We start from the raw sequence: 18,896 nt of genomic DNA, 5'->3' as shown, positions 1-18,896 counted from the left end.
ATTTGAAGACATAGTTCACTGATACTAAATATTCAGAAAATATAAGAAGTTGAAAGAAATAGAGGATGACTAAAGAGAAAGAAATAAGGGACTTAGATTTCGGCCCTTGGTTGGGTTAAAACATGTCATTTTCCAAGGTCAATAGATTCAGCCACCACATATCATGCTGAGAAAAGTAATAGAAAAGACTCTAGAATGTGGAAAGAGAGAAATAATTAATACATTCTCCAGATTTAGACACTATAATTTATAAAAATTATTTTTCTCAAGACAATTATAAAAAATAGCTATAAAGGGATTAGGAAGATGGAATCAGAGGTCCCATGTAAAAGAATAAATCTGATATAGTACAAAATATTTTGTGAGATATCTAGATATGATGGGTTATGTGGTAAGAGAAAATCGACAGTATCACAGAAAGAACTTTGCTGGCATGGCTTTTTGGCTGAGATAGTTTACTTTAGCTCATCTGGAATATAAATTGGAAGAGAGACACTGGATAAAGAAATTGTATGTTTCTGTAGTTGCTATTTTCTTTGTTTAATAAAAATAAAAATAAAGCTATCAGAATTCCTGATATTAAATTATTAAACTGAAATATGCCAGGCAAAACAGATTAGTTGCAAATTTTCAGGTACAAACTTTTCTGGTAATGATGATTATGGAAGCTTAAAGAGATTTTTTAAAAAGGAGATACATACATTGAAAGTGCATGGTGAAAGTAATCATATTGCATCCAAAAACCTATGCATTTTGGTCTAGTAATAAAGGCAGCAGGCTAGAGACTGGGATACCATGAATTCAGTCTTGTGTTGGGCACAAAGCCAGCTGGGTATCTTTGGGCCACTCTCTTTCAACCCAACTCAACTCATTAGTTATGGGGGGAAAGAGGAATGTTAGGAATGTTCATTGTCTTAAGTCAGTGGTGGCGAATCTATGGCACGCGTGTCACAGGTGGCACGCAGAGTCATCCCTGTGGGCATGCATGACATTGCCCCAGAGGGAAGCGGGGCCAGGCTTCTCCCCTCCCCCTCTCCACGTGCGCTAGCACTTTCACTCATGGCACAAAGAAAAAGGTGTTGAGCTCAAGGGCCAGGGAGGGAATGGAGAAAAAGATCGCTCTTGCCACGATCTCGCTTCTGCTGGCCACCACACAGATTGCTTGCTGCTGCTGGTGTATCCCCCCCCCCTTGCACGGATAGCTTGCTGTCGGTGTTTTCCCTTCCACCTCCTGCACGAATCACTTGCTGTCACCAGCATTTCCCTCCCCATATGGATTGCCTCACTGCCGCCGGTGTTTCCCCCCTACCCCTACATGGATCGCTTGCTGCTACCGGCATTTCCCTCCCCATATGATTGCCTTGCTGCCGCCGGTGTTTCCCCCCATCCCCCACATGGATCACTTGCTGCCGCTGGCATTTCCTTCCCTGCACGGATTGCCTTGCTGCTGCCGGCGTTCTCCCCCCCACCCCCTGTACGGATTGCTTGCTGCCACTGGCGTTTCCCTCCCTGCATGGATCGCCTCACTGCTGCCAGCATTTTCCCCCCACACACACACACCCTGCATGGATTGCTTGCTGCCACCAGTGTTTCCCTCACTTCTGATCAGCTGCAATCAGGCTCTCCATGGCGTGCTGCAGCTGGTTGATACGGGCAAGGCAGGAGCACACACAGACTCAGCTTTTTTCCTTTGGCAGCGATGGGGTTAGGATTGCTGCAGCTGATCAGAAGCGCCACTGAAAACAGCAGAGTCTGTGTGCATCTGCTATGTGCTCACCCGTCAGCCGTGCTGTCCATGCTTCAGATCAGCTGCAGCACGCTGTGGAGAGCAAGGCTGATGCAGGCTAAGCAGGCTCGCAAAGAGACTCCTTCGTTGCCTGGCCAGCTCAGCCAATTTACCTTTTTTTCCCCCATTCCTCCTGCTCCTTTGACAGTGGTGGGGTTTGGGGGATGATCAATCCCCATTTGTGGCATGGCTGCCAACCAATCACCGCACCCTCCTCTCAGGAGGGCAACACCATCAGCCAATGCCACAGCAGGAAAAGCAGAAGGCAACATCGCCCACCAGACAGTTACTGGCGGCTCAGTAACTGCACTTCTCCTTAGCTCCAGGAAGCTTGTATAATGGAAACTTGATGGTGAGGGCTGTGGGGAGGTCGCTGAGGGAGCTGCGGCCGGTAATGGAACTGGGGAAATGGGCTGGGTGGGGGTAGCTGCCAATGTTGCAGCCCTGAGGCTTGGCAAATCCCCCCAAGCAGCTATTATTCCTCCTCCCCAGCCAGCTAGCCACTGACTTATTCCTTGCCTGCCCGGCTGACTGGCTCAAAACCTCACTATTCTTCTCCTTGGCAGCAGCAGCCTAATGGACCTGAGCAAGCTGCTGGTTGTGCTGACCTGAGGCATAGGGGGCAGGGGCAGGCAGTGCAGCAGCTTGGGTACCTCAGCTCCATCCAAGTTGAAAGCAGAGGCACAACAGCAGGATTGCTCTCAAACAATAAGAGTCAGGGGCATTGCTTGCTCGTGTGCACCCGCCTTATTGAGAGCAATCCCACTGTGACGCCTTTGCTTTCTTCAACTCGGATGGAGCCCAGGAGCCGCTGGTGGCTGTTTGAGTGGGGAGGATGAGCTTTGCTGCTGTCACTGGACCACGGCAGGGTGCTCCATCCTGGGGGGAAAGCAGTGGCATTCTAACCCTAATCCCCACACTGCCCCCTCCCTCGCCTTGCCTTCCCCTGCAGGATGAGCCTTCTACCCTCCGCCCTACCTGCCAGGGACCCCCTGGATCTCCCCCGGCGCGGCCCCCACAGGCATCCATCTCCAGGAGCAGCATCAAGGTGGCAATGCCCATCCTGGCCAGGCCCACCCAGTCTGCCATGACTGCCGTATCCACACCCACCCAGTGGGCCATGCCTACCCAGCACCCGGCGATATATAAGTAGGTTTTGGTTTGCAGTTTGGGCACTTGGTCTCTAAAAGGTTCGCCATCGCTGTCCTAAGTTATTTATAAATATAAATAAAATTATTATAAAAATAATAATGATAGGAAATATAAAATAATAACCTGTTCCAACATGCAAGTATTCATGCAGTTTAGCATACAGAATCAAATTAATTGAAGTCTATGGCTGCATAATTATAATGCATATTCTGGTTTGGTGATGAGGTCAGAATCTTGATAAAGAAGCAGGACCAGACTCCATTAATATGTAATATAAAGGAATTTAAAGACAACTTAGAGAAAATATGAACCATTAAGAAGAAACTTTCAGAAAATAGTATATGTAATTCTTGATTTACACCCACAAATGAGCCCAGAATCTTGGTCATAAGTCATTGCAGTTATTAAGCACGTCATCACATGACCTGACTTGGTTTTACTATTTTTGCGATGCTGATAAAACGAGTCCCTGCATTCATGAAATGAGCCATATGGTCATTAAGTAAATCCAACGTATCTCCTAGGTGGGCCGGGGTTTGCCCTTTTCTTTTGAAAAACAGCGCAAAAAAATGTTACAAATTATGGTCATGTGAGCATGGGATGCTGCAATTCTCATTTGAGTCAGTTGCCAAGCATGTAATATGCAATCACATAATCATGTGGGCAGGAGTGGCAATTATATCTTTGAGGACAGGTAGTAGCTTTTTTGGTAGTTTGTCATAATGTTGAATAATTGCTAAGCGAGGCTATAGTATACAGTACAGAGATGGAAGCAAATCAGAGAAAGAAGCTCATAATAACACTGTCCTGATTTTGTTTAGCATAATAGCAGATAGAGAGAAAATTGGACAACCATTCAAGATTCTGTTATTATACTCTAAAACAATAAAGTAGCATTACAGGACGCTGTGGTATCTGTTTCTTGACTTTGCTTAACTTTAAGGATTGGCATATAGCAAATTATATAAATTAATGGTACTTTTCACTTGAAATAATTTTGTGATCTACAGGTTTATATGTAAAATTCTCATTCTAATCAGATCTATGCTATATAGAAGAATGCATTGAGGAAAATAATGTTAAGCATTAGTAATTAATATCTGTTTTTGTTGTGGTTATTAACTGTTGTATTCAATTAACAATTTTAACAATCTGAAGATGACATCTAAAGATTATTTATGTTTATGTGAAAGCAACTGTAAGTCTCACCCACACAAATAAATAAATAAGATTAATGCCCTAATAGCATAGTTATGCTCATGTGGTAGCTACTTTAAATTCTTTTCATATGAACCATATTTGAAAGCAGTGGCAGAAACTTGAAGATTAAAATGAGAATTGGTTACAGAGGAACCAAATAGGTATGAGAGTAGTAACTTGCTTCTTATTGAGGCAATTCATTTTCATAAGCATGATCATGTATACAAAAATTAAAAATGGAATTCTGAAATGACTGGAAACTACTCTCAAATTATTAATCACAAAGACAAATATTTGGATGCAAGTCTTGCTTTTTGGAAATAATCTTGTTTTAGGCAAAATACTTCAATGCAGGAGAATATCTGACATCACTTTTACCATTTACAAAGTCAGAAAGCAAACATGAGTTTTTCTGCTTTTTCTTGATATTTTCAGTCTATGAACTACTAAGAGGCAGATTAGTAATCTGCTATAATAAATGGTTGCCTTTTTGACCAAAACAATTATTTCTACATATCTTAGTTTAAATTATCTTTTAGCTAACCCATTACCAAATAATAGTTTTATAATAACTTTACCCTTTACCAGATCCAAATTAATGTGACTGTTTCTTAGAAAGTGGCTCTGCAATCAAGTAGGTATTTAATATGTTTAACCTTGGCTATTTGATTCATATGCAAGGATCTCATATATCAAATTCATTCAGCCTTTTTAAAAAAAAAACCAAGAATACCAATTACAGTTAAATCTAGATTATAACCTTTTTTTCTCTGAAAGAACAAGAAAAAAAATGTGGCTCTTACTTGGACTTGACATCACCTCACTGTTTTATGCTTTATTCCAGTTTCTCAAAGATAATAAATTTAGAAGAGGTCGGAAGGAGGCAGATAAGAGAACTGTCAGAGTGTTAAATTTCTAACAGTTGCCTTGTCAAAACTTGCCTGTTTATTTTGTCCTTGTTAAAAAGATGCATTTCATCCTTATGCAGTAAAGTGTAATGTTATATCATGCTAAAATTAGTGAAGAAAATTCAACTCCCTAAAGAAAAGAACAAACACACACATGAAAACACACACAAAGATTTAAATTGTTAAAATATTACTTATAAGATTTTTTCTACATAGAGGAAAGCAGGGATAGAAGGTTCAAAATGATTTATTTATTTATTTAGCATGTAGCATAGAATGGATAACAATAAAATTATAGAAAGGAGCACATAATACTATGGTACACAAGAAATTATATGTCTAAATCAATGGTTCTCAACCTTTTTAATGCCGCGACCCCCAACCGGTCGTAAGTCGAGGACTTTCCATGCCTGGGAGCGCCGTGCATGCCTGGTGCCGCCCCCTGCGCCAGCCGAGGCATAGCTGGCAAGGGGCAGCAATGGCACAAGGCAACCACCGGCTGGGCCACCAGCTGGCCCAGCCCAAGGGAGCTAAGGCACCCGCTGGGCCCTACATGTGCCAGCAACCCTCCCTGCACTGCCGGCCTCCTACCTCCCATCCCTGGCCCTCTTTTACTTACATTTTTAATAGTTGCTCAGCAGGGAGGGGTGGAAACTTCCAGACAGCTCGCCTTCACTGCAGACAACTTGCAGCACCATTTGCAGAATGGGACTTTTGGCGGGCTCAGCAGGGCAGAGACAGCCTGGACAATTCCTATTGGTTTTTGAAAGCCAATTCAAGAATAAAAGGGAGTATCACAGCTAAGGAAAAGGGGAAAAAATGGTGAACTGCATTGTTTGGCGACCCCTGTGAAATGGTCGTTCGATCCTAAATGGGGTCATGACCCACAGGTTGAGAACCGCTGGTCTAAATTATAGGTTACATTTTAAAATAAGTTGATTCATAACAGTAGGTGTTCTATATATTTATCTGATTAAATATTTGTTTAGTTGAAGAAAATCTGCTTTTCCTATTGTGAGATACCCTTCTCTCCTATATTGTTCCATTAAATGAAGAATAAAATATGGCACTAGTGACTAGAATTGCACAACCTTTTGGGGTTGGCAGCTCGGAGCAGGAGGAGAGAGGAAAGAAGGGATGGTTTTGTAAGGAGGCAAATGCATGCATGTGCACATGCACATGCACATGCATGAACATTTGTTGCTCACCTGACTGGAACCATCAGTGGGATTACAAGCACCCGCAATGCTCACGGTGATTTGAAAATGCCTGCAACACTCACGGCAATGCACAAGTGTGGCTGCAAATACCTGTGAGTCCTGTGGCAACGCTTATGCGAGAGAGAGACCGCAAATACCCATGACGCTCACAGCAATGTTTGTGTGAGCGAGGCCTACCACTCACACAGTCCAGTCATAAGTCAGTTTTTTCAGTGCTATTGTAACTTCAAATGGTTGCGAGTTGAGGGCTATCTGCATCTATCATTTTTAATATCAGAATTGAAATGGGTCTCTCTGCATTTGTGAATGCAGAAGAATGAAGAATAAAAAAAATAAAATGCAGTTCAACTTTAGTATTTTGATATCATACAACATATTTTTATAGAACAGATCAGATTTCTTCAGCAAAGAACCAACCTTCAAATCACTGTCAATTTCCAGGCTGGCATAATGTAACTGATGTGTATTGCTGAAATCATCTGATTTGATAAATCAGCAATGTCTGATTTAATGGACAATCAGGAAAAAGAGATACCCTTCTCTCCTATATTGTTCCATTAAATGAAGAATAAAATAATGAAGAATAAAAAAAGAATAAAGTTCTAAAATATATATTTGCTTTAGAGAGCAAGTCTTGACATATTGCTCAATGGCTGAAGCTCTCCTTAGGCTGAAAAAAGTACTACATCCATGAATTAAAGGTACTGAGGAGAAGGTTGCTTTTTTGGAGCAGTGTAGACAATCACTTTTGATGGAGCAAACTCTGTGAGATGCAAGATATAAAAAAAATGAGCAAATTAAGGAAATGATTGTTTAAATATGTGTTTCTAAAGAACAAAGGAAGAGCTATGTCTCTTTATGTAAAAGTGTTCACTGTTCATTAAGATCTGAAAAGAACTGGAAGAAGTTGAGACAAGGAAATATCATACCAATATTTCAGTATAAATTATTTCAGTCTGCTCTCTTTTGTAAGACATCAGCTTTGATTTAAAGTTTCTGGACTATATTAAATCCCATTATGTTCTAACCTGGCAATTCTAGCTTAATTTGTGTTATCAACTTTTGAAATAAACCAGTATCATACAGAGACCATGGCTAAATATAAGCCAAGATCCTGACAAGAAGAATGGGGAAAAATTTGAAAATTACTTAGTGCAGATATTCATTCCTGATTTATAACATACATGGGCCATTTGCATAATTGAAGTTATCGAGCTGTTTGGATATATTCAGGTTTTCATGGGAAGGCATAGGAGAAAAAGTTGCTCAAAAAACTAAGACTATTTGGAAGAAGTTTAACAATAAACAATGGTTTGTTATGAAACCAATAAATATATTTGATCTCTTGTAACTAAAGTGTGGAAGGGAAGTTTTTAAGAGCCAAGATCTGCTTTCTTTTTGTTTTAGCAACCACACACAATAGTGATTTAAAGAAATCTGAAAGAACTCAGTGGGAGGCGCCACAAATGCCTGCCATGCTTGTGGAAATGCTCGTGTGAGAGGGACCACAAACACCCACAACGCTCATGGCAACGTTCACATGAGGCTGTGCGCACATGCATACATCAGCCAGTCACTTACATGGCCCGGTAGTGGCCCACAGCTCACAAGTTGATGACCCCTACTCTAGGTTATGTTTGAACCAAGGCTATTAAGGCCTAAAATTTACATCAGTTGTAAACTGTAATGAGAAAGGTGCCTTATATCTATAGTCTGTGAATCTTTACATGGAACCAATGCCATCAAAGAGAGTGAAATTTATTTTTGTGCAAACATATTTAGAAAAGAAAGCATCAAACAAAGAGGCTTCAAATAAGAGGCTCATTGGACTCTATGTCCAGCAGTACAAAGGAGTTGCCTTTAAGGAAAGAGCAGGAGTAAATGGGGAAAAAATAACTTAAAGCTTTTGCAAGAGAGGAGGATTACATGAGACAGTGTAAAGATCAAAGAAGCATCAGGATTGTGAGCTCTAAAGAAAGAGTCTGGAAATTGCAATAAAAGAGTAAATGTGTAAGGAAGAAAATATTGGAAGGAAAATATTTTCCTCCTTTCTTATTTTCCTTAAGATATAAGAAAACATTTGTGGATATACTTGGAGAATATTGGAAGGTAAATAAAGAAGTGCTTTTTTTGGCTAACTCATCAGCTTGAAACTAGGGTAAGTTTTTAATTTTGAATAAGAACTGGAAAGTAAATATGAATATATCAAGAATCCTTTACAGAGGATTACTTAAAGTAAATTAGACTTTAATCTTAAATACACTGGTCCTCAGAATCAACTGCCATGAATTCAATGAGAGTATATCTGGGCAAACATAATTTTCACTATTCTGGAAATTAGAAAATATAGTCTCAGTTTAATCAAACAGAGAAAATCACAGCTTTGAGCGCTAGCTAACTTTTCTCTTTTCATGTTTAACCTATGATATTTTTATTTATTTATTTAGCCTGCTTGCCTACTTCCTTGGGCTACAGTAGCGGCCAAAGTTGTAGAAACCTTTTGGGAAAAGTGTATTTTTGAGGTTTGATGGCTAATAACATCACTTTTTTTTTGGGAGTAGTACCATAAAATTCTATATTAATAGAAAGATAATTTAATCAAGAATCTAATGCAGCAAAGTTTGTTCAATTATCTGTACTGTATTCTATGAAAAGTTATAGCCAAATAACCAGAAAAAGGAAGCACAACTTGCTTAAGTTGATATCAGATAGCTTTCCTTCATCTGATTGTAGCCAATGAGCATGAGTGTTTAGAGAGGCAATCTGATGTCATCTTGTTTTGGCAATGAGCCAATCAGATTATAGTAGGATTCAGTTATTGATGTCATGTATTGAGCTAAAAGGCGGACATTTGTCAGTGTGTTATGTGATCACTATCAAGTTGGTTGGGTTTTTTTTTTTGTGTTCTTTCATTTAGTGAGCTTGTAAAACGTAATCAAATTGAAGTAATGGTGCAAAGAGTTGACTGGTCGCCCAGAAAGCGATTAAAATAATATTATTAAGTGAACAAGGTACAGTTATAAAGAAATTAGAAGAAAATTGGTGGAAACTTAACCAAAGATGGTATTTCTACTGTACACTTTTCTCAAAAGGTTTCCACAATTTTGGCCACTACTGTATATGTAACCCGGTTCACAATCATTCAAGCTTATTTTTGCACATTGAATACAGTCTTCCTAAAATTAATTTCAACTTATCTTGATGAAAATATTTGCAGCAATCATATGACAGAAGAACAGAAAATAGTCCAGGGTCTTTGGAACAAAAATGTGGTTTTCTTGAATTTGATTTGTTGTGATATTTAAGATCAACTTTGGTGCTTTGTAAACCATAGTTTGTGTGTTAATATAATAATAGCAACTCATAGCAACTAGTAAAATAGTTTAAAAATTGCTACATCCAAAAGCCCAAAATAAATTGTTGGCTTCAAAATACATCTCTAAAATTGGATTTAGCTCATCATGTTTAAAATGAAAACATTTCACTGAATGCATTTCCATTAAGCCTTTATCAGTAGAGTTCCATTATTTTTTGTAGATTCTATTTCCTGATCTAGCCTACTTTGAAGCACTGATATTATACAAATGTTATTAATACCATGTCAGAAAATATTTTTATGTAAAATCTTGCATTTTGCACTTTCTTTTTCATCTGGGATATATGTTTGTGGAATAGAGTTAATGCTCTCAGTTGTAAACAGATATTAAAGATTTCTGGTTTACTATGAAGAAAGGAAATCTAATCTTAAATTGCTTTAAATGTACAGTTGATATCAGGTTAAGTATTTCATCTAGAGAATTTTTCTAAAGTGAATGTGTTAAGTCCTGAGAACAATAAAAACGCCTGAAGGCTCATCTTGAAGCAGATGGTACTTTATTGCCAATAGCAACTTCAACACAGCGGCAACTGAAGGCACGCAGGCCTCTCTTATCAGCTAAAGGTCCCAAACACAATGGCAACAATTGCCAAGTGCTTTCACGCCTTGCGCATGTGCACAAGGCTGGCGCCACTCAGTCTGGTCCCGGGCAGCTTCTGCAATTGCCCAGGACCATTGCAAAGATTATGTAAAGTAACTGTTTTAAGATCAGTGACTGTTTACATGGCAGAACATCTTTCCAGAAATTAATTCAGAGTTCTGTATAGCAGAAGTTTCTTGTGCTTTGCATAGAAAGGAACTCATCCTGTAATCTCATGTTGGAGTTTTTGGCTAGTTTTTTGCAGGGAACTGATGGTGATAAGTTGCAGAATTTTAAAGAGATGCATTTCTTGTTATCTGTCCGATCTTAACTGGTAACAAAGATTTCTTTCTCCTTTTCACAAATCAGAAGAGCTATTAGTGACACTCAAGACAGAACTATTTCTTCCTAATGAAATTTGTTTGATTTCATATATCCTCCATAGTTAACAACAGGGCATTGACTAAGTCACAGTATGACTGGGCCTATGCAGCATAAACCATTAACGTCATCTATAAATACAGTGGCTACATTCATACATTGCTGTTAACCAAATCCAAGGAAATGAGTTGATGATTTAGCTAAGTATCTGAATCCAGGCAATATAATATTGACTGCATTGTCAGGATTCACAAACTTACATAGCTAAATCATTGGATTAGATCTGATTCAGTTCCATTTTTACCTACGGAAACTCGCTGTGTGGCTTTAAACAGAATTCTGCCTTAATCAAGTTTGTGACATAGGATTGTTGTTGATGAAAAAATATTCTTAAGTAAATTGTCCTGAACTTCTAGAGGAAAGACAGAATATAAACTGACTAAAATAAAATTAGTTCAGGGAAATATAAGCAAACAGAGAAATTCAAATTCAATCCTGGCCTATCTACTTTGGTAGGGATAGCATCAAATGTACCTGGATGCAGACTCATATTTCACTTAACATTTTTAAACTTCTTTCTTTTTATGAAGCTTCCCAATCTGGTGTGCTTCCAGTGGGTTGGATGAGAACTTCAATAAACCCAAAACAGTATGTCCATTCTGCCTGAGAATTATGGGATTTTAAAAAAAGCTGCTTTATATATTGCTAAATCTTTTTAGTCAGCTTTAATACTAAAAGAAAACCTCACATGAGGAAGACTAAAAAGACTAAAAAGCTTTAAGGTGAAAACAGCTATGGAGAACTGGATCATGTTCTGAAGTGACTGGTTCTTTGCTCTAATTTCTTTTATTAATTTTATCTTCTGGTATTGTTCCTTGCAGAGAGTGAATCTGTCCTTCGATTTTCCATTTTATGGCCATTTCCTACGTGAAATTACTGTTGCAACTGGGGGTAAGTGGCTTCTTTACAGTTCACTTTGAATAAATCTGACAAAAATCTGACATTTCAGATCAAGTAGATTTCCTTCATATTTTAAGGAAATGCAGAGCTTGCATTAGCCAGTATGTGAGGATACATTCAAATTCAGTCTATTTTTTATGCAAGCATCTCTCTTCCTCCTCCCACCTCTTTCTCTCTCACACACACACATACAAAATCTAATCCTTTTGAATGAGTTTCTTTTTTCTTTGCCTGAACAATCAAATATGATCTAGGAAAGAGAAGGTGTCTTTTACTGGAGAAAAAATATGGTTGAAAATGTCACATTTCCTCATACATGACTGAGATAACATCATGTAATAGGCTGTAAAAATCACCTTGAGAGACAGGAGGAAGAGCTGCAACTTAGACAATGGTCTCGTAAATTAAATCTGAATCCAAAGCAGGAATGGGGTTGAGAAAGCATTTCAGAACTGACCCTTCTTGTTCTCTGAAATGTAAAGGCGGGGTGGGGAGGCAAGCACTTTTGGACTTGCAAAGTTCTATTACTGTATTTGTACAATGAAATTGGTGTTAGTGTTCTTGGATTTGGTTTCCTGGTTTGGACTACTTTGAAGAGCTGAGACATCAATAATGAGCAGTAGCTGTACCCTATTTTTATGATCTCATTCTTTGCCAATTCCTCACTATCCAATGGGATTGCTACTAGCATAGGATTTTAGGCCAAAAACTGCAATTAATTCTATACTTGAAGTTGCCCAATTCTGGAGATTTTTAAAAAAACTAGATTAATTTAATACTGCTTAGTTCTGTTTTCATCAGCTTGTATTTCTTTGTTCATTATAATTTTTTTTACTGGCTATATTTTTTTTTTTTGACCCTCGATTAATGAAAAAGGAGAGAGGGGGAAAAGAGCCAACACTGATTGCTGGCTCATTTGGGCAATTAGTGTATACTTGTCCTCAATTCTTATTTTGCGAAGGTTATTTGACTCCCATGTCTGATGAAAATCAGTTTGTATTGCCATTAATAATGTAATTAATTGTTCTAGAGGTGGATATATCATATGGGATTCCTATGAATACTAATTCCAGAAACTGGGAAACTACTAAAGGCCTAAACGTTTTGTAATAATAAGAAAGACCGTCTAACATAAAATTTCAGATACTGGCTTAGGGGAAAAATAAGCACCAAGCTTCCAATTAGGTTCCTTAATTTTAACATCCATGCTGAGGGGCAGGAGTGAAAGTCAGAAATGAAAGAGCTTAGCTGTCCAAAATTCAAACCTAGTGGTCCCAATACTGAGCCTGGGTGTGCAAGCTTAAATGAAAGCCACAGGATAAACTTTACATTGAGTACTTAATTAACATTTTGTTTGGTTCTAACAACATAAAATAATTTTCATCAGACTGTTGTTGTTGTTGTTGTTAATTGCGAAGTCGTGTCCGACCCATCGCGACCCCATGGACAACGTTCCTCCAGGTCTTCCTGTCCTCTACCATCTTCTGGAGTCCATTTAAGTTCACACCTACTGCTTCAGTGACTCCATCCAGCCATCTCATTCTCTGTCATCCCCTTCTTCTTTTGCCCTCAATCTTTCCCAGCATTAGGCCCTTCTCCAGTGAGTCCTTCCTTCTCATTAGGTGGCCAAAGTATTTGAGTTTCAACTTCAGGATCTGACCTTCTAAAGAGCAGTCGGGGTGGATCTCTTCTAGGACTGACCGGTTTGAACGCCTTGCAGTCCAAGGAACTTGCAGAAGTCTTCTCCAGCACCATAGTTCAAAGGCTTCAATTCTTTGGTGCTAAGCCTTTCTTATGGTTCAACTTTCACAGCCATACATTGCAACTGGAAAAACCATGGCCTGGACTATACGCACTTTTGTTGGCAGGGTGATGTCTCTGCTTTTTAGAATGCTGTCTAGATTTGCCATAGCTTTCCTCCCCAGGAGCAAGCGTCTTTTAATTTCTTGGCTGCAGTCCCCATCTGAGATGATCTTTGAGCCCAGAAAAATAAAATCTGTCACTACCTCCATTTATTCCCCATCTATTTGCCAGGAATTGAGAGGGCCAGATGCCCTGATTTTGGTTTTCTTAATGTTGAGTTTCAAGCCAACTTTTGCATTCTCCTTCTTCACCCGCATCAAGAGGGTCTTTAGTTCCTCTTCACTTTCTGCCATTAGAGTGGTATCATCTGCATATCTTAGGTTGTTGATATTTCTCCCGGCAATTTTAATTCCAACTTTTGATTCATCTAGCCCTGCCTTTCTCATGATGTGCTCTGCATATAAGTTAAATAGGCAGGGCGACAGTATACAGCCTTGCCGGACTCCTTTTCCAATTTTGAACCAATCAGTGGTTCCGTGTCCAGTTCTCACTGTTGCTTCCTGACCCGCATATAGGTTTCTCAAGAGACAAATGAGATGGTCTGGTACTCCCCACTTGCCACAATTTGTTGTGATCCACATGATCAAAGGCTTTTGCATAGTCAATGAAGCAGAAGTAGATGTTTTTCTGGAACTCCCTAGCTTTCTCCATGATCCAGCGTATGTTGGCAATTTGATCTCTAGTTCCTCTGCCTCTTCGAAATCCTGCCTGTACTTCTGGTAGTTCTCGATCCACATATTGCTGGAGTAGCTTGTAGGATTTTAAGCATAACTTTACTAGCATGTAAAATGAGTGCAATGGTGCGATAGTTTGAACATTCTTTGGCATTGCCTTTCTTTGGAATTGGAATGTTAACTGACCTTTTCCAATCCTGTGGCCACTGTTGAATTTTCCAAATTTGCTGGCAAATTGAGTATAGCACTTTTACTGCATCGTCTTTTAAGATTTTGAATAGCTCAGCTGGAATACTGTCACCTCCACTAGCTTTGTTGTTGCTCAGATTTTCTAAGGCCCATTTCACTTCACATTCTAGGATATCTGGTTCGAGGTCAGTGACCATCTCATTGTGGTTATCTGGGACATTAAGCTCATTCTTGTATAGTTTTTCTGTGTAGTTTTGCCATCTCTTCTTAATCTCTTCTGCCTCTGTTAGGTCCCTGCCATTTTGGTCCTTTATCATGCCCATCTTTGCATGAAACGTTCCCTTCATATCTCCAATTTTCTTGAAGAGATCTCTGGTCCTCCCTATTCTGTTGTTTTCTTCTATTTCTTTGCACTGTTCATTTAAGAAGGCATTCTTATCTCTTCTAGCTACTCTCTGGAATTCTGCATTCAGTTGGGTGTATCTTTCTCTTTCTCCTTTGCCTTTCGCTTCCTTTCTTTCCTCAGTTATTTGCAAAGCTTCCTCAGACACCCATTTTGCTTTCTTGCATTTCTTTTTCTTTGGGATGGTTTTAGTTGCTACCTCTTGTACAATGTTGCGAACTTCCATCCATAGTTCTTCAGGCACTCTATCTATCAGATCTAATTCCTTAAATCTGTTTGTCACCTCTACTGTGTATTCATCAGGAATATGATTTAGTTCATACCTGAGTGGCCTAGTGCTTTTCTTTACTTTTTTCAATTTAAGCTTAAATTTTGCAACGAGAAGCTCATGATCTGAGCCACAGTCAGCTCCTGGTCTTGTTTTTACTGACTCTATAGAGCTTCTCCATCTTTGGCTGCAGAGCACATAGTCAATCTGATTTCTATGTTGACCGTCTGGTGATGTACATGTGTAGAGCTGTCTCTTGGGTTGTTGGAAAAGAGTGTTTGTTATGACCATCATATTCTCTTGACAAAATTCTATCAGCCTGCGCCCTGCTTCATTTTGTACTCCAAGGCCAAACTTGCCTTATCTTTTGGCTTCCTACCTTAGCATTCCAATTCCCCATGATGATAAAGACATCATTTTTGGTGTTAATTCTATAAGGTGCTGTAGGGCTTCATAGAACCGGTCAATTTCATCCTCTTCAGCACCAGTGGTTAGGGCATAGATTTGGACTATCGTGATATTGAATGGTTTGCCTTGGATTCGAATTGAGATCATTCTGTCATTTTGGGGATTGTATCCCAGTATTGCTTTTCCTATTCTTTTATTGACTATGAAGGCTACTCCATTTCTTCTGAGGGATTCTTGCCCACAGTAGTATACCTGATGGTCATCTGAGTTAAATTCACCCATTCCTGTCCATTTTAGTTCGCTGATTCCTAAGATGTCGATGTTCAGTCTTGTCATCTCTTTTTTGACTACGTCTAGCTTGCCTTGATTCATGGATCTTACATTCCAGGTTCCTATGGAGAAAAAATCTTTACAGCATCGGACTTTCCTTTCACCACCAGATATATCCACAGCTGAGCGTCCTTTCGGCTTTGGCCCAGTCGCTTCATTCTTTCTGGCGCTACTAGTACTAGCCCTCTGCTCTTCTCCAGTAGCATATTGGACACCTTCCGACCTGAGGGGCTCATCTTCCAGCGTCATATCTTTTTTCCTTTTAGTACTGTCCATGGGGTTTTCATGGCAAAGATACTGGAGTGGTTTGCCATTTCCTTCTCCAGTGGATCACATTTTGTCAGAACTCTCTGCTATGACCTGTCCGTCTTGGGTGGCCCTGTATGGCATAGCTTATAGCTTCATTGAGTTACGCAAGCCCCTTCGCCACAACAAGGCAGTAATCCATAAAGGGGTTCATCAGACTATAGCAGTACTTTTCAGATATAAGAAGTTAATAGCCTAGATGGTTTTTCTGGATTTGGAGTGTAAAATATCTTCTAGTCAAGATATTTTACAAGATATTAATACTTGCATTATTATGTTTAGCTGATTAATTTTATTAGTTTTAATCTTTTCAGTGTTCAGTTCAGTGATCTTACCTGCATAGACCCTCATTCAGATCTTTAAAAAAAATTAAAGGATTTACCAGATATTTACTAATTTCAAACTTAGAACATGTGCACATTAGTCCAAATATAGTCCATTTTGTAATAGTAAAAGCAAAGAAGAATTATTGCATTAATTTTTCTTTTTGTGTAATTACCAATAAAATGCAAAACATTGCGTTTATCTTTCTTAAAATGCACTGGTCTATATAAAATATCCTCTAATTGATATGTGGACTTTTAGTACATAACTTCTTCAAATAAACATATTTTATAGGTTTTGTACTGTTTCGAATTGGTAACAACAATATATTCCATGAGCGTCCATTTCTATAGTGATAGAATCTGCTAAGACAGATGTGAGAACACTTTTCATGAAAAGACAACTCTGATGAATTTCTTTTGCATCCTTATCTTCTATATTCCAATGTATTCTGGGCTGATAACATGTTCTAAAAGCCTGGCAATGAGATAATGTGAGAAAAGACTGCTTCCCTCTACTGGTTTTATTTGAAAGCCAGGGACAAAAAAATATATTCCAGTAATGCAAGTCAATAGAGCCATCTATTATTATGGATCATCGCATAGTCAGCCAGATGTTCAGACTGGATTTGGCATTTTGTCTACCTATCGAGTCCTTACTCAGGACCTGGGACAGGCAGATGTGGATGTTTGATGGTATTACAGATATCGTCGCAGGAGGGAAGCAGTTCCTAGTAAGCCGCCTTTTACAATTGACTAATAGAGAATTTGTCAATGCCAATGGTGTTCAAGTGGTGCTCCAGTTGTTTTGGGATTGCACCCAAGGTGCCTATTACTATTGGTACTACCCTTGCTTGCTTTTGCCACAGTCTTTCTATTTCTATTTGTAGGTCTTTGTATTTTGTTATCTTCTCCAGTTCTTTCTCATCTATTCTGCTGTCTCCAGGCACTGCCACATCCACTATCCAGACTTTTTTGTCTTTCTTATCGACAATTATTATTATTATTATTATTATTATTATTATTATTATTATTATTATTTTGTCCTAGACTATTGAGGGCCTTCAGCTGGAAAACTCTTCGTGAGTTAAGCTGAAATTTTTGAAACTGATGTTCCCCTTTGATAAAAGACCATGCAAAGCATACTCTTTTTTTATTATTATTAAAAGTTTTACAAATTTAATACAATATAAACCCCTCCCACCCCTTCCCACCCCACTTCCCAGAGCTGTTTACAGGGTAACAAATAAACAAACATAATCTAACTAACATTAACCAACTATACTATCAATCAAAACCATAACGCACTTTAACTCCTTTTCAAGACAAGTATTAATGAATTATAAACAAAAATAATAATATAATTAAAACTATTAATAATTATCTAAAATCTACTCATATGCAAGATAATACTTTTCAGTTTCATAATTTTTTTGAATGTAATCAATCCATCTTCTCCAAACCATAATATATTTTTCTTGTGAATAATCCTTCAAATATGCAGAGATTTTCGCCATTTCTACTAAATTAGACACCTTAAGTATCCATTCTTCCATAGTAGGCAGAGAGTTTTTCTTCCAATATTGCCCCACTAATAATCTTGCAGCTGTTATAAGATTCAACATCAAATTGATTTCTTTAACATCAAAATCTACAATAATACCCAACAAAAATAACTGCGGAGTAAACTTTATCTTTCTCTTAAAAATCTTTTGAATATTCCACCAAATCTTAATCCAAAAAGCTTTTATATCTCTACAAGTCCACCAAATGTGAAAATAGGTTGCATCTAAACTTCCACATCTCCAATATTTGGGCTGTAAATTTGGATACATGCGGGACAATTTTTGGGGATCCAAATGCCATCTATAAAACATTTTACAAAAATTTTCTCTTAAATTTTGCGCTTGAGTAAATTTTATATTTCTAACCCAAAGCATACTCTTGAAATTGCTTTTGGGAGCTACTCAGTCCCCACTATGGCCTCCATAAACACTTTGGCAATAGCCAAAAGATGCTTTGACACATACCAGCACCTGCCAAATAGTTCTCACAAGTGCCAGACAAGGTGAAGAGAGGATACAGACCACCTCTTCCAAGCAAAGTTGTGTCTTTCTATTTTTGCAATATAATACCTTTCATCTGAGCTACATTTTGCATACCCTCATATGTGGAATTAAAATTTGTCCCATTGGATTTTGTTGGAAATTAAAACTCTTTCAATGAGTGGATTGAAAAAGCCCTTGTGACAGGAGCATTATTAGGATTTTTTTATATGGAGAAAAATATATAAAAATGGCTATAATTTAGCAACATTGTCCCCTTCAAAGTATAAATGTCATATGAAGATTGTTTTATATATCTATTTCTACATGAATTATGCAATAAAACCTAATTATTCAGTTGCAGATTTATCTGGAAACTTCCCATAATTTTAACCAACATTCTGTGTTGATAGTGTTCTTTGAGGATTTTTTTTAGGTCTGATTATATAATAGTAGTAGTAGTAGTAGTAGTAGTAGTAGTAGTAGTAGTAGTAGTAGTAGTAAAGTTGGAAGGGACCTTGGAG

The 18,896-nt window shown here is 38.4% G+C and overlaps 1 protein-coding gene across 7 annotated transcripts in view; it reads left to right on the top strand.

Annotated features, from left to right (window-relative positions):
- The window catches only part of PLXDC2 (plexin domain containing 2), a 330,127-nt gene that overhangs the window by 200,120 nt on the left and 111,111 nt on the right, over positions 1-18,896 (top strand). For all 7 annotated transcript variants that reach the window (XM_039331379.1, XM_039331380.1, XM_039331377.1 and 4 more), the window contains one exon: positions 11,485-11,554. In XM_039331379.1, the coding sequence (XP_039187313.1) occupies positions 11,485-11,554 (70 nt within the window). The remainder of the gene's footprint in view (positions 1-11,484; positions 11,555-18,896) is intronic.

Source organism: Crotalus tigris, unplaced genomic scaffold (assembly GCF_016545835.1).
Source record: "Crotalus tigris isolate CLP2741 ecotype Arizona unplaced genomic scaffold, ASM1654583v1 scf7180000024437.13266115, whole genome shotgun sequence".
In the NCBI taxonomy this organism is placed as follows: domain Eukaryota; kingdom Metazoa; phylum Chordata; class Lepidosauria; order Squamata; family Viperidae; genus Crotalus; species Crotalus tigris.
The sequence above is the reverse complement of the archived record's forward strand: the minus strand, read 5'-3'. Positions and strand labels throughout refer to the sequence as shown.